At 39.9% G+C, this 27,172-nt stretch overlaps 1 protein-coding gene across 1 annotated transcript; it reads right to left on the reverse strand.

Moving 5' to 3' along the window:
- DIPK2A (divergent protein kinase domain 2A) lies at positions 1 to 24,535 on the reverse strand. The gene is made up of 3 exons (XM_081954769.1): positions 23,707 to 24,535; positions 3,771 to 4,074; positions 1 to 2,716 (listed from the first exon to the last, which is right to left on the reverse strand). Exons 1-3 carry the CDS (start codon positions 24,358 to 24,360, stop codon positions 2,385 to 2,387), a joined length of 1,290 nt encoding a protein of 429 aa, XP_081810895.1. The 5' UTR covers positions 24,361 to 24,535; the 3' UTR covers positions 1 to 2,384.
- Between the last annotated feature and the right edge of the window lie 2,637 nt (positions 24,536 to 27,172).

Here is a 27,172-nt window from a genome sequence, read left to right on the forward strand (position 1 = left end):
GAAAAAAAATAAGTATTTTTTTATTATTCAAGAGAAGTTGTAGAAACAACCTTAATATAAAGGCACAGGAAACAGTTTTGATAACCAAATTAAACAGTTACAGTACAAAAGACAATTTTTATGCACATACAAACCCCAAACATCTCATTCAAAAATATTTTACCATTATTCATGGGCAATGATTAAAAATATAAATTGTCCCTGTACAATAAATACTTGATAGGTGCAAATTGAATAAAACTTATTGCTTTCCACATAGGTGTTTTCCCTGTAGACTGAAAATTATGGACTCCTTTTATCATCAGAATCCTGCTTATCAGCACAGTATTTCAAGATGAACCATGACTTCCAACGTTAAACTCCCAGGAAACATTGGCAGTTGAACCAACTCAGTAGCTGGTAGTGTTGTGGTTTAAAGCCTTCAGCAACAATGCTTCTTATCCCTTAGAAAGTGTGGGTATCAAATTAAAATTGCAATAAAGCAAGGCTTTTTGTAGCAGGCTAGTGTTTAATCTCACATTTCAGTTTTGCTCAAGTGTGAACTATAGCAACCTAAATACTATTGGAATATATTGTAACAGAATCCAGTGAAAATTAGGCAAAAACTATATTTTTATATAAATAAACAGGATATTACCCTCTAAATTCTATAGATTATGTCTGTAGGATGCTAACATGCCTAATGTGCTCTGATTCAGTCATATTAGAGATAAAAGAAACTGCCACAGCAAGAAATTTTCCCAGGCGACAGCTCAACAACTACATGAAAGTAACACTGTAAAGACACAATTTGCAAAGAAGTAATAGTATATGACTAAGCAAGCCAAAGGGAAGAACAATAGGCCTTGCCATTTATTTTATATACCTTTGACATATTCTGCATGTTTTCAAAGTTTGGAAATGAATAGGGCAGTTTTCAGCTCATTCATACTGCTATATCCCTCTTGTCCAAATACATTTTTCAGTAATATATTTATCCTCCTTAGTATACAATTTATCCGTGTTCCACTTTAAAATATTGGTAGTCAATTCATTGTTTCTGTAATTAGGAGTCTTTGTCTTGATCAGAACTTTATCACTCCAGTGAAGAGAACCTTTATAGTAGTTACTGTAAATAAAGAAAACCATACCTTTTAAAAGTTAATTTTTAGAAGTGATCCAATTTCTTCTTCAACTCCTGATCTGTGGGAACAATTTCAGGCAAATAGTAACCATCAGAGAAAAAATAATAACTGCAATTACACAAAATGCAATGAAGCCCTCTACCGTATACATGAAGGTTGCTACTAGATAGTAAACCTCAAAATTTAAGTCCTGTAAACATTAGTTCCGATAATTAGCAGAATTGTGAATAATACAGAATAAATGCTAGCCTGCTAAGCATTTTCTTATTTGCATGTTGTTTTTAACTACTAGTAGAATGATAATAACTGACTAAAATGTTTGTCAGTAGGCTAGTGCCACTACAGTACGTTATTTTAAGCAATTAGAGACTAAACATAACCATTTTCTTTGGCTTATGATTACTATGATAGCAATTTTTTTTAAAAAAAATCATTTATCTAGTGCTTCTTTAGCACAAAAAATGTTTACTTTAGGTCATGTTTAAAGTTGATCCATGGAAATCAATCAGTCATTGTGTAGGCATGACTGTCTTATAGTCCACTATTTCTGCTGGATCAATGTAAGCATGACAGGTTCAAACTGTCTTCATTGAAATAGTTTGTATATTTCAATTCCCTGATGAGAATATACTTTTATACACTGAAAGAATGGAGTTTTCTATTTAACTAAGATGTGAAGTATTACCTGCAGCAGAAATATAAACAATTCCAACGTAACTAGGTTAGGTTCACACAACATTTAAGACAGCTTTTACAAGCATATCTTTAATAAGGCATACAAACATATGAAACAAAAAGAATTCAACAACAGAATAAGAAGAGGAATCCTGTACTCAAAAAGCACACAACATTAAATGAAAATCTAGTAATTACAAAAACAATCAAGGACACCTTGGATTATCAGCATCTATGCAAATGCCTCTTTTGTAGGTTGTATAAGAGCAGAATAATGACATCAGAAATAAAAGCCTTTAAAACAGGCCCATATAACTTGACTTTCCAAAGAAGTGTAGCACTCTCACAATACAATGAAATCCTATTGAGAAAGTGAATTCAATTATATTTTCAGTCTTCCTATTTCAGTTAAAAGTAACTCAAGTTGTAGTAGGATATGTAACTTTTGTCAACCTTCATGTAGCAACAGTGTTATGCAATTTATTTTCTCATTCTGGTTGCTTTCTTGCTTCAGGTTCAGAATTCACTTGTCCTTGTGTCCTTGCCCCAACACAATACAGTTTCTGACTGTCCGCCCACTATGAACTACCTCACATTATTACTTAATCGTCCAAGATATTCACGTAATTCTTTTGCAGCCTGGAATCTACCATATCGCTTCTTTGGATTGGCACACTCATCCAGCAAGGCCTCAAGTTGACCATCTTTGGCAATATCAGCTGGAGGATCATGAAGAAGTCCTCCAGAAGTGCCATGCCAGGTGGCATGTCTTGATAAAAGGTTCTGACAAATAGCATAGTAATTATGATCCACAGTGACCCGAGTGCACAAAATCTCCTTTGAGAAAGAAAGACAAGCTTCTTTATCACAGTCATCAAATTTGCTTTCATACCATACATCCCAGTTTTCAGGTTTATCTGTGAAATGCATAGAAAACAAAATAGTAAGTAAACAGTATAGTAACAGAATACTCACAGAATCAAAATGCACTTTGGAGGCATCTTGTCATGGGACTTTTGTTTAAAATACATAATTACAAACATTTAAAGCTGTTTTAGCATTATCAGTTTTTAAAAAGGCATAAACATGATTTTCAGAATGTTTGGAACATTCATATTAAAGGACAATAAATATACAGTTTACAAGGATATTGATTCTTTAAAAAGTAACTTTCCTAAACTGAATACTATAATTTCTATAGTAAGGAAATTTCTATGAAGTTAAGGGGAAAAAACTCTATGGCAGAGTAATTATCACTACCTAATCATCACATCCTAGGCCAGTCGGTCACATAGGCAGGTCAGAACATACATGGGTATGCCACCCAAAATATAATGGTTTGGGATCTACCAATCTAAAGCTTATTCTAATTGGTGACATCCTAGAACTGTGATGGCGAACCTATGGGATGCGTGCCACAGGTGGCACGTGGAGGCCATTTGTCAGGGCATGCGAGACGTTGCCCTGTCAGCTGGCCACCGCGATGCGTTAAAACCGGCCCTAAGGACAAACCGGAAGTTTGGGAATAGTGATCACGTGCATGCGCGCGCGCTGGGGGGTTGCGGGCATAGCATCATGGGTGTGGAACGCCGATGCATGACCTCCCTCTGCTCCCCTTGCTTTTGGCATGGCAGCCAAAAAAGGTTTGCCATCACTGTCCTAGACATTTTTTTTGTATCTTATTGCCCAAGAAGTGATAGCTTTACTCTGGCTACTTATAGTTCTTGCATGTCCTCCAAGGACTGAACCACTTTTATTGCATATCTTATAGAAGCAAAAATCCCTAGTTTATGTTTGTTCAATAAGCATGTATACTGAGAAATCCTAGTTGTTCAAAAATACATGCAAAAATAAAAATGATTTTAAAATTTGTTTCTGTATTAACACCAATCATTTTTAGATGGGGGATGAAAAATCAAACCATAGCTTAAACTGTCAAAAACCAACAGAATAAAATAGAAGCCCACTTACTTTGTTTGATTAACTTTTTATCTGCCACCAAAACATTTTCAGCATCCACGATTATGACTTTTCCATCTTTAGGACCTACTGCAAAGTTGTCAAAGCTGACATCAAGGAGGTAGAGCGCAAATTCAAAGCCATTGTTTGTTAGTTGTTCTGCTATTTCCATTAACTGCCATGCCAGGTCCACACGTTTTTCCCAAGGGGCACTGTAGTAACTCCATAGTTCTTCTCCCACATAGTTTACAGCTACCATTCTTCCACATGCTCCAAGGTATTTTGCAAATGGCCATCCTTCATCAGAAGGAAAACTCTGTAATGGGAAGAACCAATTATTAAGGCTGAATATTAAAAGCATTTTCACACAGCATTTTGTATAAAAAATCTCCATATATTTATGTTTGTAATTGAAACTTATTCCAGTGTCATGAGCTTCCAAAATGGGAAGAATTATGAAATGTATTCTTATCATAATAGAATTCCCTATGCTACTAGGTTCGAAATTCTTCATATGAACAACTTAGAACTGCGTTGCTTGCAGTCAGACTTAGGTGTTGCATACAAAATTGTACATAGTAATGTTTGAGCTGTAAATGATTTTTTCTGTTTTAATCGCTATAAAACGCGTGTGAACAACTACTTATTATTCCTCTTTTTGTTTCTGTTTGACAAATTACAATAAATAAAATGAATTATATCATAATTCTTCATCTCTCCATGTTTGTAAACTCAATTCAAAATCACATATTCTACTCTAATACTTCAAAAATTTACTAAAATTTACCATTATAAGTTTTAGCACTTTAGCACAGTAAAACTTTGAAATTCACATTTTGATCACAATACCAGAGTTTCTTAACTTTATTCCACTTCAGTGAAACACAAGTTCTCATAACACACCAAGATGCCTATAAATATCATAAATAAATTATTTATTTCCAAAAATGCCAATCCACATTTATAGTACTGGTTTCTCATTAAACCTAACAGATAAATTAATTTACATTTAGCCCCAGACTTGTCCAGAAAAAGCTGGATGAATTAACAGGTTTATTAAAATAAGTCACCACATGAAAAAGCTACACTTTCCATATCCAATCTCAATAAATATCTTGAAAAATAAAAACTGCCAAAAAATACAGTATTTCAATTTTTTCCTAAACCTTACAGAAAAATAAAATAAAAATCCCCTTGAGGAACAATCCAATACTACTTATTTAAACTCTCAATTTCTACCATAATTATATTATATCCTTTTAAGCCCTATTCCCCAACTAGATAGGTTCTTGTTAGATTGGGTAATGGATAGGCACACACCGGCTTAACGGTAACAACAGCTCTTTATTAAGTATAACAAATGAGAACAATCCAGCGAAGGTTGAGTCTGACAGCAGCCCTTTTATAGGGAGCTGTCAGACCCTTCCACCAATAGGATTAAACCTCTGTTCCGGCAGGAACAGAGGACCTTGGTAGAAACCACTGAAGTTAGAGCAAGTATCTAATACTCCTCCCCTCTTGGATGGAACAATCCTACTTGTTAGGTAGTCACAGGTAGGCGGACTTTTGGGTAGCTCTGCCTGACCTGCGCAGTTCAGTAGGAGGGGTTTCCTTGGACAGGTCGGATGGACCTGTTTGCTCTGTAGCTCTGCTTGGTGGAAGCTCCTGGAACCTTTCACAGGCCGTGGCTGGAGCTTCTAGAGTCAGTTTGCTCGGAGCTCGCTGCGGGCCTGCAACATAATCAGATAAATTTCCCGGTACCCTCGGGCTTGAGCTGGCCATGGAAGGAGTGAGTGTTTGCTCCGTTTGGGCAGGGCTTCGGCTAACTCATGCAGGAGTTACCTCTGGTTGTCTAAAGTGGAGTTGGAGAGGCGGCCACAGAGTTGGTCAATATGCCTTTTCCAATTCCTACCGTCCTCGAGCTCTAGGAGGTAAGAGCGAGGGCCGGTGATGCCTATCACTGTGGCAGGAATCCACAGAGTTCCCCCGGCATAGTTGTGGGCATATACCATTCCCTTACACTAAATGTCCGAATCTTGCTTGTGGAGTCTGGGGGTGATGAGGCAGAATAATTGGGGTGTAGCTGGACTTAGCCGGCGACCAATGAGAAGCTCGGAGGGGCTTCTCCCTGTAGTGGCACTGGGTGTGATGTGTTGAATTAGCAAATAGTGGTCAACCTGTGTTTGCCAATCTCCCGGGTCCATCCTAGAGGGCCTCTCTTTCAGATCTCACCATTCCCTCCGCCTGACCATTGGGGGCTGGATGGAATGGTGCGACCAGGGCATGCCTGTTTCCCTGAGCTGCTAGGAAGGTCTCAAATTGCATGGCTGTGATTTGGGGCCCGTTGTCAGAGACCAAGACGTCAGGGAGGCTGTGCGTGGAGAAAAGTCTCCGTAGTACCTGCTTCTGCCGTAGTGAAGGTCATTAGGACTACCTCCAACCATTTCGAGTAGCGTCCACAACTACGAGAAATGTCTGGCCGTGAACTGGGCCAGCAAAGTCAATGTGCACCCTGGACCATGGTGCTTGAGGTCGCTCCCACTCCTTAGCAGGCGCCTCTGGGGGAGCTGGTCTGGACTCCTGGCACGTTGTGCAGGTAGCCACCTGTTCTTCGATCTCCCTGTTCATATTAGGCCACCACACGTAACTCCTGGCCAAATACTTCATCCTGACAATTCCAGGATGCCCTACATGTAAAGCCTCTAGTACTGCAATGTGCAGTTTGGATGGAACAACGACCTGGTCCCCCCACAGTAAACAGCCATTTACAACCGATAACTCATCGCGTTTGCAAAATATATCCACACCCAGTTCAAAATTTGTTTGATGGTAGAGTCCTTCGCAGAGTGATGGGCAACGTCACTGGATGAGACAGGCCCAGTCTCAAGGTAGTCAATGAGGAGGACTGGCGTCTTGAGGATAGGGTCAGCGAGAAGTTCAGGCAGTGGGCAGCGGCTTAGAGTGTCAGTGTGCCCCAAAGTGGAGCCTGGTCGGTGGATTAGATGGTAGGAGTAGGCAACTAGGAAGATGGTTCATCTGGTCATGTGAGGTGATAATGACACTGGGTAGGTCGGTCCCCAGCCAGTAAGCCCAACAACGGCTTGTGGTCCGTAACCAGTTCGAAGTCCCAGCCGTATAGATACTCATGGAACCTCTTTACTCCGGTGACTGCAGCCAAAGCCTCACGATCCAGCTGGCTGTAGTTCCACTCTGTGGAAGACAAGATCCTAGACTAAATGCAATAGGGGCTTCGGTTCCATTGGGCATGCAGTGGCTGAGGACGGTGCCGACACCAAACGGGGAAGCGTCAGAGGTCAGCCCCAATGGCAGGGTCTGGCTGTATTGTACCAGGAAGGAGTCCGCCGACAGGAGTCATTTTACCGAGGCAAATGCGGCAGCCTCGGCTTTGCCCCAGGACCATTTTGCATTCTTAGCCAGGAGACGGTGAAAGGGCTCAGCAACTGTGGCTTTCTGTTTTAGAAAGACTCTGTAGAAATTAAGGAGCCCGAGGAACGCCTGCAGCTCGGTTTGATTGCAAGGTGTGGGGGCGTCCTGAATTGCTTTGACTTTTTGTGTGGTCAGGTGAATCCCAAAGCCATCAATTAGGTACCCTAAGAATTCAACCCTTGGCACGTTAATTTGGCATTTCTCTTTTTTGAGCCGGAGGTCTTTGTCTCTAATTCTCGCCAAAACTGTTCGTACACTTTTCAAAAGTTGTGCCTCGTTTGCAGCTAATACCAAGATGTCGTCGAAATAGGGGACGACTCCTGGAATCCCCTGCAAAAGCCGTTCCATGATGCTTTGGAACAGTCCAGGGGCGATACTAACTCCAAATTGCAGGAGGTGACATTTGAATGCACCCCTGTGCATCACAATGGTTTGGGCCTCCGCCGTAGCACCATCTACAGGCAATTGTTGGTATGCCTGCACCATGTCCAATTTAGCGAAACTTTGCCGGGGCCTAAAGAATGTAGTAGATGCTGTACAATGGGTACAGGGTAAGCACTTTGTTGTAATGCTTTATTGATTGTGCATTTGTAGTCTGCGCAGATGTGGACAGACCCGTCAGATTTGACAGGTGTCACTATAGAGGTCTCCCAGCGTGCGTGATCGACTGGCTCTAGGATTCCCTGGCCTACGAGTTTGTCAATTTCCCTGTCAATTCTGAGGCGGAGAGCAAAAGGTACTCTCCTGGGTTTTAGCCTTATTGGGGCTATGTTGGGGTCCAAACTAAAGGAAATCGGAGTCCCCACATACTTACCCAGACCGGTGCCGAAGATGTCCTCGAACTCCTTAAAGATGGCTTCAGCGCCATCGTCTTTCAAGGCGTTGATACCGTCACCTCTAGGCCCAGGGCTTGGAACCAATCTAACCCTAGGAGGCTCTGCAGGTTGCCGCTTACCACTTTCACTGGGAGTTTTTGGCTGAAGTGCTTGTACTTCACCTGGAAGGTGCCTTGCCCACGATGGGGACCCGGTTTCCCTGGTAATCACATAGGCGGATGTCAGGTGTGCGAAGATGCTGTTTCTTTAGACTAGGGATAGCCTGCTTTCGGGTAGACCACGGCATGATGGTCAGTGATGGCCTGGTGTCGATCTCCATCTCACATGGACAGTCCTCGATAAGCACTGTGAACTTCAGCTTTTTTGGCCGCTGATGCGAACTTGGCCGATTGATGTGTGGTAGGTGACTCTATTGTCGCCCTCTGAGGGCGGCTTCTGCCAGGCCCCTTGGTTGTGCCTCTGTTGGTGGTTTGGTGCACTTCTAGGCTGCCAGGCAGTGGCAGGGAATCTGCTCCGGCACACCTTTGGCAGGGAATCCGCTCCGGCACACCTTGGCGATGTGCCCCTTTTGCTTGTAGTGCTGGCAGGTTGCGTTGTAGAAACGGCAAACCGATCTGGCATGGTCTCCTCCGCAGCTAGCGCAAGTTGGGAGACGCAGTTCGAATTTGTGCACTGGCTGGGTGCGGCTACTGCGCATGCGACAGCAGTCATCTTCCTCACCTTCTGAGCTCTCGGGCTCTGCAGTCTCAAGATGTACACATGTTCTTTCGCGCGTCTTGTGGAGTGCTTTGGCACTGCAGCGTCTCAGTAGATTTGACGGCTGATTCGTATGCACTGGTCTTGTCCAGTGCGATCTGCAGTGAGATTAGATTTAGCAACTAACCTCTCTGCAGGTTAATGTCCCGCACGCTGCAAATTATGCAGTCCAGAATCAGCTCGTCCAGGTCTTGGAATTTACAGTACGCTGCGGCCTTGCGGAGCACCACAACATACTTGTTAATTGACTCACCCTCCTTCTGGTTTCTGATGTTAAACTCATGCCGGCGAACATGTTCTTCTTGCGGCCTTCAGAAAGGCCCATGAGGTCGTTTGCCTCGAGGAAGCAGTCAAACCGTAGCATGTACGAGTCCCAGTGCTCGGTGACTGGGTCATATGAAGTCGGTGGGGAGTGCATGGCCATTTTATGTTCAGAGGGCATTTTGAGTTTGCCGCTCAAAAATGGTTGCTCGAAACCACGCTGAGCTCCGGGCTGGATGTACTTGCTGGATTGCTACGCTCTTTCGGTTCGCCTAGTTGCCTTCCAATCCCACCTTCGTCGCCAGTGTTAGATTGGGTAATGGATAGGCACACACAGGCTTAACGGTAACAACAGCTCTTTATTAAGTACAACAAATGAGAACAATCCAGCGAAGGTTGAGTCGGACAGCAGCCCTTTTATAGGGAGCTGTCAGACCCTTCAACCAATAGGATTAAACCTCTGTTCCCTCCAAAACAGATGACCTTGGTGGAAACCACTGAAGCAAGTATCTAACAGTTCTCTCATACAGTCAAAAAGTCCTAAAATTATTGGCTTTATTTTTCAGATATTGTGACTTTTAAATTATAGTTTACCTAGGTGAATCCAGGGTTGGTGATTTCATTTAGGTGACTGAGTATTGCAATATAGTATTGTATAATGATCAACCTGTCAATGTAAGAGTATAGCTAATCTGTCCATAATTCAATGTACTATAGATGTTTATAGGCTGCTTTTAAGATTGAAGGCAATTTGAAACAATTTTGAATCATTACGAACTGACAAAAATATTAAGGCACGCAAAATACTAAAATCCAGTTATAGCTTAATCCACTTCATACAGTTTAGGTTTCACAGCCCAATAAGGATAATTTATAGGAGCACACAGAAAACAAATATTAAGAACTTTCCTGAATTACTCTGAAAAGTAAGGTGTTTCATATGTGACAGGAGGCCCAAAGCCATCAAAGCACCTATTATGAAATAGCTGCAACTGCTTTAGGGTTAACTGTGAAGGAATATAAAGAACAATTACTTGTAATTTAGACTGTATCAGATAGATGCAAGTACCAGCAGGTAATACATATACCTGGCACTGAATCCACTTTGCATTCAATATAGCAAATCACAGCATAAACAGTTCCAAAGAGCAGTTTGCCAGAATAGAACTAGGGACTGCCATAATTAAAATTAAGATCAACTATTCAAGAATGTTCAAGGTCTTCAGTAATTACAAACTACATGTTCCAAAGTTTTGTAAATAGCAATATAAACAATCATGCATGACCAGAGAGAGACATGGACATTCTATTTTACTTCTGAATATGAATAGCAAGAACCAAATAAAATAACTATCATTAACAGATACTAATGGATTTCAGACAATCATAAAACATGAAGCTGAACTAGAAAAGGATTTTTTTTTCTCTGCGTTTCTCAACCTTGGCAACTTGAAGATGGGTGAACTTCAGCTTTCAAAATTCCCAATGCTGGCTTACAGATCCACAGATCTTTAAGTTGTCAAGATTAAGAAACATGGTTCTGATAAGTGGCGTGGCTAGGTGGCAACATTCAGTCTGCCTTGCCTTATCTCAAAATATTCAGCAGTGTCAGATCAATTAATGCCTTTATGAGAGGCCACCAGGAATATAAGGTATGGAAAGTTAAAAGTGTATTCCAGATTTAAGAGTGGCAAACAATTATTACATTGATTGAAGAAATTATATTAATATATTAAATACATGAAAACCATACCACATCCCCAAAATTGGGACACTCCAGGAATCTGGAGAGTTAGTTTGTCTATTTTGGGCATGATGATCTGACATTCAAAAGTGGGCTGGCAGTCTCCCAGAAGTAATCTTCCAAAAAGAAATATTCTATTCCATTAAAGAAACCACACCTGGAATAGCAATCTACTGGAGAAACAGGACATGCCAGAATTCTTCCTAACGTTAGAATCGCTAACATTAAGTCATCAGTAATAGATCAGTACAATCATGTCAAGCTGTACTAAAGGAAAATGATCATACATTGATGAACAAATCGCCACAAAGAACAGGAATTTAATAGTTCAGTTCTTATGCAAGAATTACGTATCTCACTTTCTCATACCTATTTTAACTTAAATGTTCTATTCAGCACAAGAGTGATATAAATAAGTGTTGTTGAAATATTTTCTACTGATGATAGGCTGCTTCTATTGTCCTACTATATAGTGTGAAAGTAGTATCATTTCCAATAAATAACAACATACAGTATAAGCATTTAAACTTTGAGAAACTCAGTGTTTCCTTTTCACTAGTAAATTCTATTTGCCACCAACAGCAAATAAAATATATGGCAAGGTACCTCTGACACTCACACAACTGGTGAGAAAAAAATGAATAATACTAGTACTTCTAGTGCAACAATATATCACAAATGAAGAAAAGAATTATTAAACTTTGGTATATGACAGACTCACCAATAAAACATTAGGCCCTAATATTTCTGAATTAATATTGTAAGTGATATCTTTTTATATATGGTCTAAATTTGGATTTGAAAATGGCATAAAAGATGCAGATAAAAACAAATTGTTCTGTCAGTAATAAAATTGTGAATGTGCATGTAATAGAAAGATTATATGTGAATTTACTACTTTAACATCAAGAAATAAGAAAGGGCCGTGCAATATCTCACTATACTGCTCAAAGTAACATGTTTGTATATCATGATGGACCACACATCAATTGCAGATAATCTTCTGTTAATGATCACTTGTTCCACAACTGTTCAAAGTTACAATGGGGCTGAACAGTGGTACTTACCATCCAAGCACTCCTGTAGTGACATGATCCCAATCTTGGTGCTTGGTTGGCACTTACAGTGATTGCAATGTTCCACAGTCATATGACTACCATTTGCAACCTTCGATAGCAGCTTCCCACAAGAAAAGTAAATTGGGAAAATGCAAGTTGTACCTGTAAATTGCTCCCACCACTTTCATACTCGGCCACACTCACATCAGGCTGCAGCAAACACCTACATGCTTCCCACTGCAGCAGCCACCACTGTGTTCGCACTATTCCAGAACTAACCCATCTGCTGGTCTGTGAGCCATCCAAGACTCACAACTTCCTGCCAGCTTCTGCAATAACTGTGCTTCTAGAAACTGGCAGGAAGTTGCAAGCAGGTTCTCATTTAACAACCCATGGTCTTTACTTCAGAATGGCTACAGGAACTGTCCAAGATTGCTATCAGTAAGTGATGTGGTCAGATGATGTCACACTATGCATACACATTGCTTAGCAACATAAATTTCAATCCTAGTTATTGTCATTAAGCAAAGAATACCTGTAAATGCTCTTTGGTTTAAAATGGAAAAAAATTCCAATTTTCTGTTTGCAGTTCAAAATCAAGGCAAAATAAATCCATGAAAGCTGTAAAGACTTTTGTTCTTACAGATTACACAGGTTTCATAACTTATAATGGATGCACTCACAGTTCACATCTTCCAGATCTATGTTGGAAAATGCATCTACAGAGACAGTTAATAGGTGGCACTCATAAAAATGATATAGAGGTGCATAAATACCACTTGAACCAGTTTTGTGAGGATTCGAAACTGGTAGACTGTAAATTCTAGTCTTGCCTTAGGCATGAAGCCAGCTAGGTGATCTTAGTGATCAACAATGGAACTGAAAAAGTGATTTATGACTGTTTTTCACACAACCATTGCAGCACTCTCATGGCCATGTGATCAAAATTTTGGATGCTTGGTAACTGGCATGTATTTATAACAATTGCAGTGTCCGGGTGGGGTGGTCAAGTGATCATCTTTTGCGACTTTCTAACAGGCAGAGTCAATGGGAAGCTAGGTTCATTTAATACACACGTTACTAATTTAACAATTGCAGTGATTCGCTTAACAACTATGATAAGAAAGGTAATAAAATGGAGCAAAACTCATTTTAAACCGTCTTGCTTAGAGACAGAAATTTTGGACTAAATTATGTACTACCTGTACTTTTGAAATCTTGCCAAGAAAATTGTATGGAATATAATATTAGAAGGCACCAAAATATGCATACACAACCATACCTACTGTAGTAATTGTTCAGGCTCAAATTTAACAGTTCAACAATGAAGATATTATCATTTCCTGCCAATATACAATGATTTTATGGCTGATAAAATACAACCGCAAGCTATTTATAAACTCAATTTTTCTAGTTCATCATACTTTTTAAATTTTTCTTTTGCTCTTGTATAATAGTTTGACATTGTTTTTTCAAGAATCTTAATTTCTTAATTATTTCTCTGTTATATCTGTAAGTGTATACATGTAAGTAATTGTCTGCTATAATCTACTCTTAGTATTTTTATAAGCTGATCTATAAATATTTGTCGTTGTATTATCTAAACAGATTTTTTTAACCAGATTTTATTTGTATATGTATATATATTAATTCAAGCAAACAAACTTAATAATCCTGCCTATTTTCCCCATGACAACAATCTAGTGACATGAGTTGGATTGAGAGAGAGACTGACTCTTCATGAATTAAGGTGAATATACATGTCCCAGGATAATGTTGCAGGATCCAATCTGGATTGGTCACCAGGATCAGAGGTTTAGTCTTCTGACCTTTCACACTCGTGCTGAAGCCCGTTCTAAGGAAGCTTTTCTCTATTGTGGGCTGACTGACTGTTCATGTCTAAAATAGGCCTAGAATTCATAGTCTTCTGGTTTCTAGGACACTATTTTAACCAATTTGAAACCAAGCCCTAAGATATAATACAGCAGTAATGGCTAACATTTTTCTTGTTGCGTGCCGAAAGTACACGCACATGCGCACACCAACACTCCCATGTGCCAGCACCCATAATGCAATGTGCGGCCTCTGCACATGCACGGACCCCCACGAATCTTTCCCCACACGCATGCGCACACCTACTCCCCCCCCATTTTGGACCAACCTTTGCTGGGACAAATGGCCTGCTTTTGCAGAGGCAGCAGCAGCTCCTCCTCCTGGCAGCCTCGCACTCCGGGCAGCCTCTGTCCAGTCAGCCATGCCAGCCAACAGGACCACGGAGGAGTGAGCCGCCCAGCCTGCTGCTGGCATGCCACCCTTATAGAAATGCTCTGCTCTGCCCATGCAGCCCACCCCTCTCGGGGACCGCAAGCTGGCTTGCCCTGCAGTGCCAGTGAAGAAAGCAGCGTCCCAAGTAATGGTGCGACAGCTTGCAATCTCAGAGCACTGCAGCTTGAGCAGAGCTCGACCGTGTCCTTACCACATGCACAGTACCACACCATGCACCCTAGTTTGCAAATTCAGCCCTTGAAAATCCCTTAAATTTGCCATGCTGGAGTGAGACTGGCAGGAGGAGCTGGCCAGTCGCATCTACCTCCCTCCCTGCCGCCCTATGCGCCCGAGCAGCCCTTCCGCCTTCAGCTATTGCTGCTGCTGCTGCTATTCTAGGTCCTCGCTTCTTCCCCCCCCCCCAAACCACTTCAGACTCACTTCAAATTAGGAAGAGGGAGAGGGATGGTAAAGAAGAGGTGGCGGCCATGCACACAAGGATTCCTAATCCTTCCTGTTCTCTCTCCGGCGTTTCTCCTGCGTAGCTCTGCTGCCCCAGAAGGGCAGATGCAGTGGCAAGGAGAAAGGCAAGAGTGGCTGGCCGGCTCAGGCGCTCAAGGGAGCAAGGAAGCATTTGCTGCCTGGGCGGCCAGCTGCCCCTCCTGCTACTCCTTCCCCTAGCCATGTTGGACTTTTGAAGAGTTCGAGTGGCAGCTAAAAGAAAACAAACAGCGTAAAGAAGCGTGGTTGGGGGCAAGCAAGTCCAACATGGCTAGGGGAATGAGCAGCAAGAAGAGAGCAGTGAAGGAGAAGTGAAGAAGAGATGGTGGTTGTCTTCCCTCCCCTATTTCCAGAAAACAGCCCCCCTTCCTTCCTGCTCTTCTCTGGACCTGCATCGCCTGACGGCCGGCTCAACTTCAGGCAGCTTCCCATTCCATTGCAGGAGAGGTAGCCAGATGATGGGCTGTCTCAGCCGTTGCCAAGTGAGGTTAACTCTCTAAAAAGGCTGCTTGCCTCTTTTTCCCATCAGAGTGGGAATCGCCGAGAAAGGGGCCAGGAAGGTGGCAGACTTGTCTGCAGGCGTTGTTTGCAAGCTGCCTGATGTTGAGCCAACGATCCAGCAATGCAGGTCCAGAGAAGAGCAAGAAGGAGAGGGGGCTTTTTCTGGAAAGTTGTGCACCCTGTGTGCTATTACTGCTGAGCTCAAGTAACTGCATTCATGCGTGAGCCCACACACATGTACACATCCGTGTTGCCTTTTAAGGCAGAGGAAAAAGGGCAAGAAAATCTGATTGTGGCCCGTCTTAATGGCCAAAATCACTTGAAAGAAGCCAGTGGAGATCTCGCCTGTTTTCATTTTTCAAGCCAAAGGAACTTAAGAGGCACATGCACACCCAGGAAGGAAAAAGGTCGGATGGAGGAAAGCACGAAGGAGCAATGGCCGTTGTCCCCCCTCCCCACTTTCCAGTAAACAGCCCCCCTCCTTCTTGCTCTTCTTTGGACCTGCATTGCCAAATGGCTGGCTCAACTTCAGGCAGCTTGAAAACGCGCCTGCAGCCAAGCGCCGCCACCTTCCTGGCCCCTTTCTCAGTGATTCCTACTCGGGGGTGGGAAGAAGAGGCAAGCAGGCTTTTTAGAGAGCGCGCCCATCTGGCCACCTCTCCTGCAATGGAATGGGAGGTAGAACTCCCAATCTCTTTCCCAAGTAGCCGATGGGAGCATGTGATTCATACTGCTTGGAATATTTCAGCTTGGGGATGGCTTTGGTGCTCTTTTTTTGGCCTCCCCCCACCCCTTTGAGTAGGGCAAACTCGCTTGGGGAATGAAAACCTGGAGCGGCTCCCCACTTCAAGTCAAGGTTAAGGTCTGATCTTCTCCCGTTAGAGAGAGCCAAAGCCATCCCCATCTTTGGTACCAGGAGACTTCAGAGGGAGGCCTGCTAGCACAAAAACAAGGGTTGCGCGTGCATGCTGGGGGTGGGTTGGGGAAGCACCAAAAACAGGGCATGGGGGAGCCGTGCCGTACCCCGCCACTCCCCCTGAAAGTGCGCTCTCCTCCCTCCCCCCACACATGCATCTGAGACTTCCCCCTACACCCCATGCATTCACATGTGTCTCCTGCCGACACCAGAGACCCAAAAATCAGCTGGCTGGCGGGAAGCACGGGCATGCACAGTGGATCTGAGCTGGGCAACTGTTTGTGTGCCAACAAAAAGGGCTCCGCGTGCCACCTGTGTCACGCATGCCAAAGGTTCACCATCAAGATAATACAGTGTACATCAAACTTTAAATTCAAAAAATCATTTCAGCAACATTCTATTTTACTGATAGGATATATAAAACCAATATAAAAATAATCATATTTCTTGTTATAAAATGTAATTTTCAGTTAACAACCCCTGAAGTCAGAATTACTTGTTCATTATTTAATCAGAAAAAATGTTAGAATCACGGACAAGTAAAAAATGGCAAAATAATACATCTCTACCTTCATTCAATACTATTTTCATAAAAATGAAGGAACAAAATGTATAATTTCTGGGGAGATCATCTTCATAGACTGCAAAAATTAATCATTACTAAAATAAAGAGTTGAGGTCTCTACTTGGAATGACCATATGCGGCTTCATGAATTTCAGAATCTTCAGATGAACATTATATTCAAAAAAAATTACAAAAACAGAACAGGATACTCAAGAGACTTGACCAAATTTGAAAATCTTGCAACACAAAACCCAGAACTACTGAGCCTTCTTCATAAGTTATGGAACTGAGCAAATCAAAATTGTATAATGAAACTAATGAAGAATTTAACCAGAACCAAGAGGCGATAATTGGAAGACAAATATCACATTTACTTTAAATATCACCAAACAAAACTGGTAATGCAGTACTTCAATGCTGATTCCAAAAATAGGTAATTCATGTTCAAATTTGGAAATGAAATAAATCAGTTTGAGTTTTTTAGTCATGATTGGAAGAAACGTTACAAAGCAAAAAAAAAAAAATACTGTAAGATAATGAAACAAATCTTAAACTGTTAAATTGCCTATCCTGCCAGTTGTATTTCAGTTAAATATTAGTAAACCTTGATATTCCTATAAAGTATACAGAGTCAATTTTGCACTTGCCTTCAAAGAAAGACTAATCTGTGGAATATGCAACAATGTCAATGATTATGTTACATTTAGCTATAAGAAGATTAAACCAGGAAAGGTGCCTGGGCCATATGGATTATCAAATGCTTATTCTATGTGCTTTGAGGATGAACTTTTGCAACCTCTACAAAACACTATGGATGCTTTCTTACAGGGACAAAAGATGTCAGACCATTGAAAGAGGCTAATATATACTAATAACTAAAGAATGACAAAATTTGACTTTAATAAGAAACTGTAGATCAATAGCATTATTGAATAATGATTATAAATAGTTTGAAACAATTCTAGCTGATAAATTAAAAATAATTTTGCAATTCTTATTCATGAAAATCAATGTGGGTTTTCATCTAAAAGAGAGTTAAAGGACAATGTTAGAAAGGTTGTAGATATGTCTTTGAACTAAGCTTTATTGTTCAAGGCACTGAAGATACAAATTTTGGACAAAATTTTATAAAATAGGTAAGATCAATTTATACTTCATACAAAGCGCAAGTATAAAATGTAAGGTCTAACAAAACTATGTGAGACACTTTGGAATAAAATAATGCTGCCAACAATTCTCTTTCTTGTTTATTTTGGTTCTTGAAATACTGAATAGAGGCATAAGATAAGAGGCTTATGGGAGTAAAGATTAAAGCAGAGACTTGTAAGAGCTTTTGCAGTAACTTTGTGTTGCTTTTAGAATGTTCTTTAAAGGAAATTGATTAGGTAAATTAACAAAATTAAGTTAGTAAGTGGATTAAAAGAATGTGTCATATTAGTAGGATTGAAGATCAATAAACAGGTGTCAAAGATATTAATGAAAATGAAAATACAAGATCAAACAGAATTGATGAATAAAATGGATTTTTAAGATTGAGAAGAAGATAAAATACTTGGGTCTAATTATGACAAATATGAATTGTATGGTTTTAAATTAATTGTGTAAATCCAGTGAAAGCCAGCAAGACATCAGTAATTACTTCCCTTAAGCGCCATGATGAGTCAACATCTTTGCTGACTTTCACTAGATAGCAAGACAGATTTTGTGAGGGACTCGCCATTGGATCCAAGATAATGTAATCTCTCCAGAACAAGGAATGATAGTTGGGATAGCTGTCCTTGTGAATAAACTGAGGAAATTACCATTTTTATGGTCAATTTATGACTGAAGTTCTGGGAGTCGGGATTACATCAAGCTAACACTCACAAAGACTCAAGGGAACCTTTTATCTTTTTCAGAAAGTGTGTCGGTGGGTGAGTAGATGTGGGAATGTTTGTGTGTATGAATGAGAGATTAAGACCCTTCATACCAACAAGGTATATACTGGGTCACTTTCTGTGTCCTTAAAATATGAAGTTGTAATTTTTTTAAAGACATTTTTAAACATTTTTAGTATGCAACAAATAGATGCTTAGCATATAGATATTGGGAAGTTAAAATATTAAGAGTCCAGAAGATTTGGGATTATATTTCTGAATCATTTAGAAGATATTTTTTTCATAGAAAATGGAGATTGCTTTGGATTATTTTTTAATGTTAAGGAAACTTTGAAGACTGGATTTTGGAGCCAGGAGATAATTAAAAAGGAATGGAGATCCTTAGTGCAAAATTTAAATTCAATCACATTTCTTTAGACATATCATAATGATAAATTACTAAAATTGTTTTTACCTACTGGGATGAAAGGAGAAGTTACTTCTCTTTTCTTTCTTTTTCCTTTTTCTTTTTCACACTGCCCCTTTTCCTTTATTTTTTCCTTTTGGTATTTTTTATAGTTTGTAATTTATTTTTTCCCCCTTATAATTCCTAATAAAAATATTTTAAAACAAAGTAATGATCTAAAGGCATAGAATGAAGTTAAAAAATAAGATAGAACTACAGTTGTCTTTGCTTGGAAGAATTTATGTGGTTAAGATTAGTGCCTAGATTGTGTTTGTTTGACACATTACCTGTTTTTACAACTGATACACCATTTAAATAATGGGAAAAAATAAGAATTAAATACGAGGTGTTGTAATATGAAAAGGGAAGTGAAGTATTCAGTTTAACCTGATTTGGAATTATATTTTGCAGCTTAGTTTGATTTGGATGAAGGAGTAGATACTGTGAGAAATAGAAGACTTTTGAAGTTAGAAGAACCCAATCTGAGTTTGGATGGCATGGATGCCTATGATACAATACAGTTGAGGTATTGTAGATTTTAAAAATCAATATGTCTGACATGCAATATTGTTTTAATATAAAAAGATACAAACCCATGTAATACCCAAATCACTTTTCTGAGTCTCATAATAAGCATTTTACTGACAAGAAATAATAAGCAAATGCAAATGGCTAACATATCCTGAAAAACTAGAATTTTGTCCAGGGGAATATAAGATAAAACAAGAGAAAGCCTGAATTGAAATAAAACTGTATACAAAGGATGGACATGTTATTAAAACATATGAACTTTTATCAAAATTTGAAACAGAAGTAAAAAAAAATGATAAAGTGGACATGTGACCAACAAAAAGTACATTTTATCATGTTTGTCTAAACTTACACTTTATGTTTATATGGTATTGTGTGTAGATTAATGAGAAAAAAATAATTTCAACAATTGTAGAATCAATCTGCAGCATAACAAGATTGACAAAAGTGACTGGGGTCTGAATACTTTCCGAATGCACTATATAACTGCTGTACAGAAAACCATTAACAACTTCTTTGTAGTTTTTTTTATTTCACACTTTTAGCTCTCTGGTCTTTTTTCTTTTTCTTTTAACTCTGTATTAGTTTCTATTAGTTTATCTTTGTATTTTTAATAAAATTATATTTTAAAAATCACTTGCAATTTAAAAACAGGCTAATATAAAAATTAAATCATGCTTACTTCATTGTAAGGATTCAACTTAAATCTAATCGAAATTTCAATTATTCTAATTGATGATTTCTGTTCTATTATTTTTGTTTGCAGTATTATACCTTCACGCTAACAAAAGTTACAATTTTAAGTAGTATTAATTTATAAGTCTGAAAAAAATCTTCATTGAAAATTGTTGTGCTTCTCTATTTTTCCTATTTTTCTTAGTTGTACAGTTTAATAGCAGTTAAGAATAATTTTAACAAAAGATGCAGATGATAAAAATTAATATATTAGAATGAGCACATGTACGCTTTTGCACAATTTATTTATTCTATATTCTTTTATTTTTTGCTGTTGTTTCAAAAAATGCAATGATAAATCACAAATCACTTTCACAGAACTATCAAGCAAATTTGTCCCATTACAAACCAGTTCTAAAAATTAATTTTTATCACTAAATATAAAGCAACAATGCTACTTTTAAAAAATAAAATTCATCTATCATGAAATTGTGCAGAAATGTGTAATTGTGCATTGTATAACCTGATTGGATTACTGAAACCTAAGTATATAATGAAGAATCAACTAAAGATCCACTGAGATTAGTATCCTATTTCCAATTATAGCCAGCAAAATGTTTCGTAGAAATTAACTTAGAATGCTTTACCAAGTAACATAATCCCAAACTGCTAGCAATTTATACAATTATACATTATTGTTTAGCTTTGACTCTGGCAACAAATACAGTCTACAAACTATTATTGCTGGTGCACTGCCATTTCTTCTTAAGCACCAATCAACTATTAAATCTTCCTGCTAACTGTATTATAGTATTTACTTTCTAAGTATTTCTTAAGATGAAACTGTGTAATGTCCAACTACTTGATTATAAGGTCTCTTTACCCCTTTAGTCAATAATCACAATGATCATTCATCATACATTACACAAGCTAACCGTATGAAGTCAAAACTGTGCATTTTGGATACATGTGATATTATCCATCATTGGCCAGGAATATTCTGACTAAGACACATTGCTAACATGAAAATGATAGAATAATCCTGATACCAGAATTATAGGTAACTGTAATAATAGAAACACTTGTAACCTAGAAAAATAAAAAGTCTTCATGTATACCTAAGGATACATAAAATACTTACCTCTTCCTTTTAATTCAATTTGTTAATGTGAAATCTTTTAGACGTTTTAAAAAGAAACATATTTAAATAAATTCCAGACTTAATAATAATAATTTACTTCTGGAGAGATAATTAATGTACCAATGTTATATAGAGGTATTCTAAATATTTAAAGCCCTTAACCAATTGTTTCAAAGTGAGAAACACGGAATATTCTGCCTACCTACCTATCTACCTACCTATCATAAAGCTACCTAGCTTTATGTTCAATATCCCCAAAGTAAAATCATGTACACTTTCTCTGCCTTACTACCTCAATTAATACAACAATAAACATATATTGTGAAGTATATGCGTTCTTTCAGCATCTAAAGTATTGTTTTCATGCAGAACCAACATCTTTAATGATTTTTGAAAATTATTTCAGCTCATCTATTTACAATAATCGTATTTTAAAGATTAGATCTTAGTAACTAAAGAAATAATTATCACGTTTTTAATTCAAGAATTTTAACTATGCAGTTACACATATAAAAGCATAAAAAGTTAATTTGAAAGCGAATCTGGAAAAAAAATCACAATAAAAGTCTTTATCAGTTATGCTTGTTGGAGAAGAAGACTAAGTTAATGACATCCTTTAAAAATAGTTAGAAATATAAAGTGTTACATATCAAGTCACTAAGTGCTTAACAGAGCACAAGCTGTTTCAGAAGACCATTAGGCTGTCAGCCATTCCTTTTTTGTCAACCGTTCCAGTAACTGAAAGTGACTTAACCATTTATTTCACAAACATACCGCCTTTCATAAGATGTGAAAGATGTATCAAATTGTACAATTAGAGAATCTTAATTATTGCATTATACTTATGCAGCTTATGTGTGCAAAATAAAATGTATATTGTTCAATGACCACCTATGTAATCTCGATTTTGTCCCTCCATTCGTTAACTATTTCTGATAACATAGAATATATTCTTAACAGGTGAATACCTAAAATAATGAATACACTGTGTCAAATAGTTCATATTTCCCAACATAACACATCCAGAAATAAATTAGATCTGTACTGCCATAATTTTTACTGTTCTATATAGCACTGTTTTGAAATCTAACTGGAATTACTGAATTTGATGCTTGTCAAAAATATAACACTTAATGTCTAACAATCCTGATTAACTGAATGAATGCTATGTTAACATTACTGAAGCCTCAAACAGGAAGATACCTTTCATTTTTTGGGCTGCCCCCATAAGCCTTTTACCTGAGAAACAAGTTTCAAGCAATAGTAATTGCTGGAAAGAAATGGAAGTTTAGCAAAAAGAAAGTTATGAACAAAGACACATATCCCAGAAGATTAAGATACATTTCAATACATGATAAATAATAAAAATACAGTTTTATCCATAGCTTATGCTGTAACATACTGGTAATCTCAAGAGAAGGAATTATATTTTATCAGTCTATAATATATGTTTCAATTTATTACTGAAATTGAAATAGTATTGATTTAACTAAATTTCAACTGATTGCATTAGCATTCAAATACACTACTTGGGACATATTCAGATATTTAAGTACTTGGCTACATTGTCTCGAAACAAGTTGTTTAGTGCATTCACAATCTCCTGTTGTTTTTTCTATTTTATGTTCTGAAGAAAATATTAAAAGGCAGACACTGGACAATCTCAATGCACAAGTAAACCTAATGAATGCAAAACAGTTTCAGTTGTGATTTAAGGCTTTTGGGGGCATTTCTACCACCAAAATTGCCATTCAACACCTGAATTCAGGGTGCACTCAAAGTATGTAAAACTAGCTAGTCAACAAGAAAGAAAAAAGAAATTAGTTCAATTTTGGTAGATGGAAAAGAGGTTTTCATTAAACTTTTCACTTTTCATTAAACGCCTGGCATTTGAGAAGCAATTAAGATGCATGATTGTTACCAATTCTAACCATACACATTTAAGAAGCCCTAAAATCAGTTTCTGCACAGCTATGAATTTCAAATTTGCTACCCCATTCAAGAGGGAGGATGGGAAAGAGAAAACCCACACTTTTAAAACCAGAACCTTACCTTACGAAATCTGAGAAGCCTTATACAAGGCAATAGATGGATAAAAGCCTTCAAGATATTACAAGATACTGATGATACCGCTCCTACTGCAGCTAAAATTGTTTCTCATCTTGGAAATTATGAGGCAGGAAAGCTTAACTAGGGCTTCATCTACAGATGGGAGGGGAAATCCCTAGGAGACCGCAGGTTGCCTGAACCAGGTTTACGCTGAACCTCTAAATCCCTCTTCGGCCAGCCGTTGGCGGTCGTTTTCACACAGCCATTAGTTGACGTGCCATTCAACTACCTGGGAAGGGGACGGGAGGCGGGAGCTAAAAGCGAGGTCCCCGCCAGGGCCAAAGGGGAGGCGGGAAGACCCAGCAGCGGCGGCCCCTTACCTGAAGCACGAGAGGCTCCGGGTTGAAGGCGAGCGTAATGAGCAGCTGCATGCGCTCCGACTCCTTCAGGTTGCGGAGCAGAAAGCTGCCCGAGTCCTTTGTCTCAGCGTAGCGACGGACGAGGCGGTCGAGGAGGCGCTGCGACGGGCAGTGCACCAGGTCCGACCAACCTTCCACGACGTCGGGAGTCAGAAGTCGGACGTCGCCGTTGATGCTGGCGAACTCGGTGGCGTGCAGGGCCTGGAGCAAGTCGCAGCGTCCCCTGCCGGTGGCGCGCCGGCAGATCTTGGCGTCGATGTCGGCGAGCTCCCGCGCGGAGCCCAGGCGCTTGAGCACGACCCGGCGGCTGCCTTCGCGGGGCTCCCCATAGCGCGCGAAGTAGACGTTCTTGACGTTGAGGAAGTCGAGGAGGCGCAGGCGGCCCCAGCTCTCCAGGCGCAGCTGCCCGTTCAGGAACTTGCGGCACCAGCTGGTGCCCCAGCAGGCCGGGCACTTGTTCAGCTGCAAGAAGCGCCGCTCGGCCAGCTCGTTGCGTTGCAGGGAGGCCAGCAGCGAAGGCGAGTTGAGGGCCAGCGCCGCCGCCAGGATACCCAGCACCGCCAGCTTCACGTAGCGGTACAGCCGCCCCAACTTCAGCGACACCAGCCGGAGCATCGTCCGCCGCCGCCGCCGCCGACCGACCAACTGGCCGGCCGGCCGGACCAGCCGGCAGGGCACTGCCCCCTCTCTGGCACTGCCTCCCGTCCTTTCGCGCCCCGCACTTCCCACGCTGCAGCGCCAGCGCCGATAAACTCTCCACCGCCGGGCTCGCCTGATAAAAAGCAGCCAAGTTACGGAGGGGAGGGGGATGGGAGGTGAAGGGGCGGTGTCGAGAGCCCGCCGGACGGGGCCGCCCCGCCCCCTTCGAGGGGAGGAGTTCCAGCAATCGCCGCTGTGCCACACTGGCGCTAACGGCGCGCGCCTACGATCCGAATGAAGGGCGAGGTTGCGGGGGGCGGTTGGAAGAGCGGCGGTTCTTTCAAGGGGATGCACCTTCCTATAACTCTGTGCACGGCGGGAGGGGAAGCAACTATGGTATTCGCCGTATCAGGTTGAGAAAGGGGAGGATGGAAAGAGAGGCGGAGCCGGAGAGGCTCTGAATAGTGGAGGGTGGAGGGGGGGCGTAAGAGGGTGTGGCTTTGCGCGAGCGCGCTCCAAGCGGGACGGGGGGGGGGGAATGGATTGTGTCGCCCTTCATTATGTCTCCCCTCCTAGATCCCGCTGTGTGACAATGTGTTGCCTCCTGACCGCTTTTGTCTTTTGTTAAATTCCCGGTCTGTTTAAGAAGAAGGGTGGAAATGAGCTGGAATGAGGGAAATCAGCCGCGTCCGCCATGTTGCCTTTATTGGAATAGGAGAGGGGGGGGGTCAGGGGCGCTGGGGCCGGTGCTCTCCGTTGTCTTGACCTTCGGTTAATTGACCGGGACCAATTAATTTGAACATCTTCCCCCATTAAAACCGTGCGAATCAGGGAATGGGCCGCAACCGTCCTCGTACTTTTCCAGCTCACCTTTGCCCCTCTAAGCCTGCTGTTCGCTACTCTCGGAGATTGCTAAAACTCGCGGCTGACCAAAGCAGCTCTGGCTTTCCGCAGAGATCAGCCGCGCTGCACTGAAGTGGGGATGGTTTTGACAAAGAGAAAGAGGTTGTTTTGTGACCGAATAGCTTTTGGGAAACTTAAATATATGTCCCACATTTATACTGAGTCACACTTGTGGGCTGCCCAAATGATGGGAGTTCCTTTTAACTCCCAGGTGGCAGGAAAAAAAAGGGAGGGGAGCTACGTTTTAAGAGCACATTAATGCATTTGTGCGATGGTGGTTTTAAATCAGGATGTTTTATGTATAAATGTATATATATATATAGATTTTATTCCACCATCACCCACAATTATTTGAACAAGACTCCCTTGTGTACACAGGAGTTGGCCCAATATGATTAACTAGACTGTAAATGTGGTTGGTCTACTATTGGTTACATTTGTAGTCCACCAGATACCAGGTTTTCAAGATACAACAATCCTGTGAGGTAGGTTGGATCAAGAGGGTGAATGCTCCCAACTAATCAAGTAAATTTCCATGGCTGAGACTTAGCACATCAGCATTTTAACTATCTCATCAGACAATGAGATGGTTGAAATGCTCCCAGTCTGGGTTGTTTGGAATCATTTTCATATGCAGGACTTAGATTGCAATTTGTATGTTCCAAACAAGTATACACCATCTTAACACCTGTAATAATAGCAATGGTAATTTTAGGAAATTATTTTATATTGTATGTGAAAAATTAGGTTGTCACTCACACTCTAGTAAAAGAGAGATACAGAACCTGTATTCCGTTAAATGACATTTTTCCCTAAAAGAATTTCAAAATGCATGTGTTTTGGTTATGTACCTACTGTACAGCTTCACCCTGAACAAACTACAGTTACACAATAACATTGAGGGCAAGAACATTGTTATGCAGTCTGTATTGGCTATGGGTTGCTTCAGAATAAAGAAAGCTGATACTATCCTCCATGTAACTTTTTAGTTAGGCCTATAATTCAATATCAGTGAACAAGATTAAGAAATAACCTGTCCTGTGGTAGCAAAAATCTCATATCTTCATTGCTGCAAGTAAAGTGAGTGCATGGGAGAGAGAAAGAGGTCTTATATTTTGGATTTCAAAAGTTACGTAGTTCAAAACAACTATATTAAGAAGATTAGGTTTTTAGTTTGCATGAAATAATTGAATATATGCAGAATATGGAGGTTCATAAATAATAGTAGCTTATCTTAGGAAATATTGGTACATATAAAAATAATATGGCAAATTCCTATGTTACATTTTTAGTTATTTCTTTTTCCTTGAGGGTGCGGGGCAACTGATGTGGCCAAACTAAAGAAATACAAACCTAAGTGAAAATAATTCCATTTTACATAGTCATAAAGCATAGTTATATTGCTCCTACTGTAATTACTAAATATAGCTATATTTCTGTTTACTTATCACTTACATTTATGTTAGTTCCTCAGAATAGTTTATGTAATAGAATGTTATACTTTCAAATAGGAAATAATTTTGATTATTCTAGTAATAGTTGTAATGGTTCTACAGAGCTTTAACCTATCCCTGATAAAATGCTAAGAATTGTCCCTTGAAACATTTTATAATCAACATTTTGGAATATGAAACTCTTGTATGAATCTCGAGTCTTGCTTGAACATGAAGTCATTAACATTTTAAATAATATTCCTGAGTACTGAATATGTGAAATGTTTTTCCAGTGCATATTTGAAGCATATTAAACAAGTTCAAATAGCACCATATGTTCTATGAGAATTAAAATTAAAGATTAAATACGCATGCACTGCCTTTATGAACTTATGTTTGGAATTTAATTAGTAGTCTATTCCTTTCCATTGTAATAGTACAACCAACATAAT

The sequence above is a fragment of the Natrix helvetica genome (genome assembly GCF_964273705.1).
Source record: "Natrix helvetica genome assembly, chromosome: 5".
Lineage (NCBI taxonomy): Eukaryota > Metazoa > Chordata > Lepidosauria > Squamata > Natricidae > Natrix > Natrix helvetica.

Excerpts from the sequence above, each read along its gene's own strand:
- DIPK2A (XM_081954769.1), bottom strand. The coding sequence starts at position 24,360 with ATGCTCCGGCTGGTGTCGCTGAAGTTGGGGCGGCTGTACCGCTACGTG. Across the intron at positions 4,075-23,706 it reads CGGAGCCTCTCGTGCTTCAG|AGTTTTCCTTCTGATGAAGG; the intron begins GTAAGGGGCCGC and ends TTCCCATTACAG. Across the intron at positions 2,717-3,770 it reads TAAAAAGTTAATCAAACAAA|ATAAACCTGAAAACTGGGAT; the intron begins GTAAGTGGGCTT and ends TGCATTTCACAG.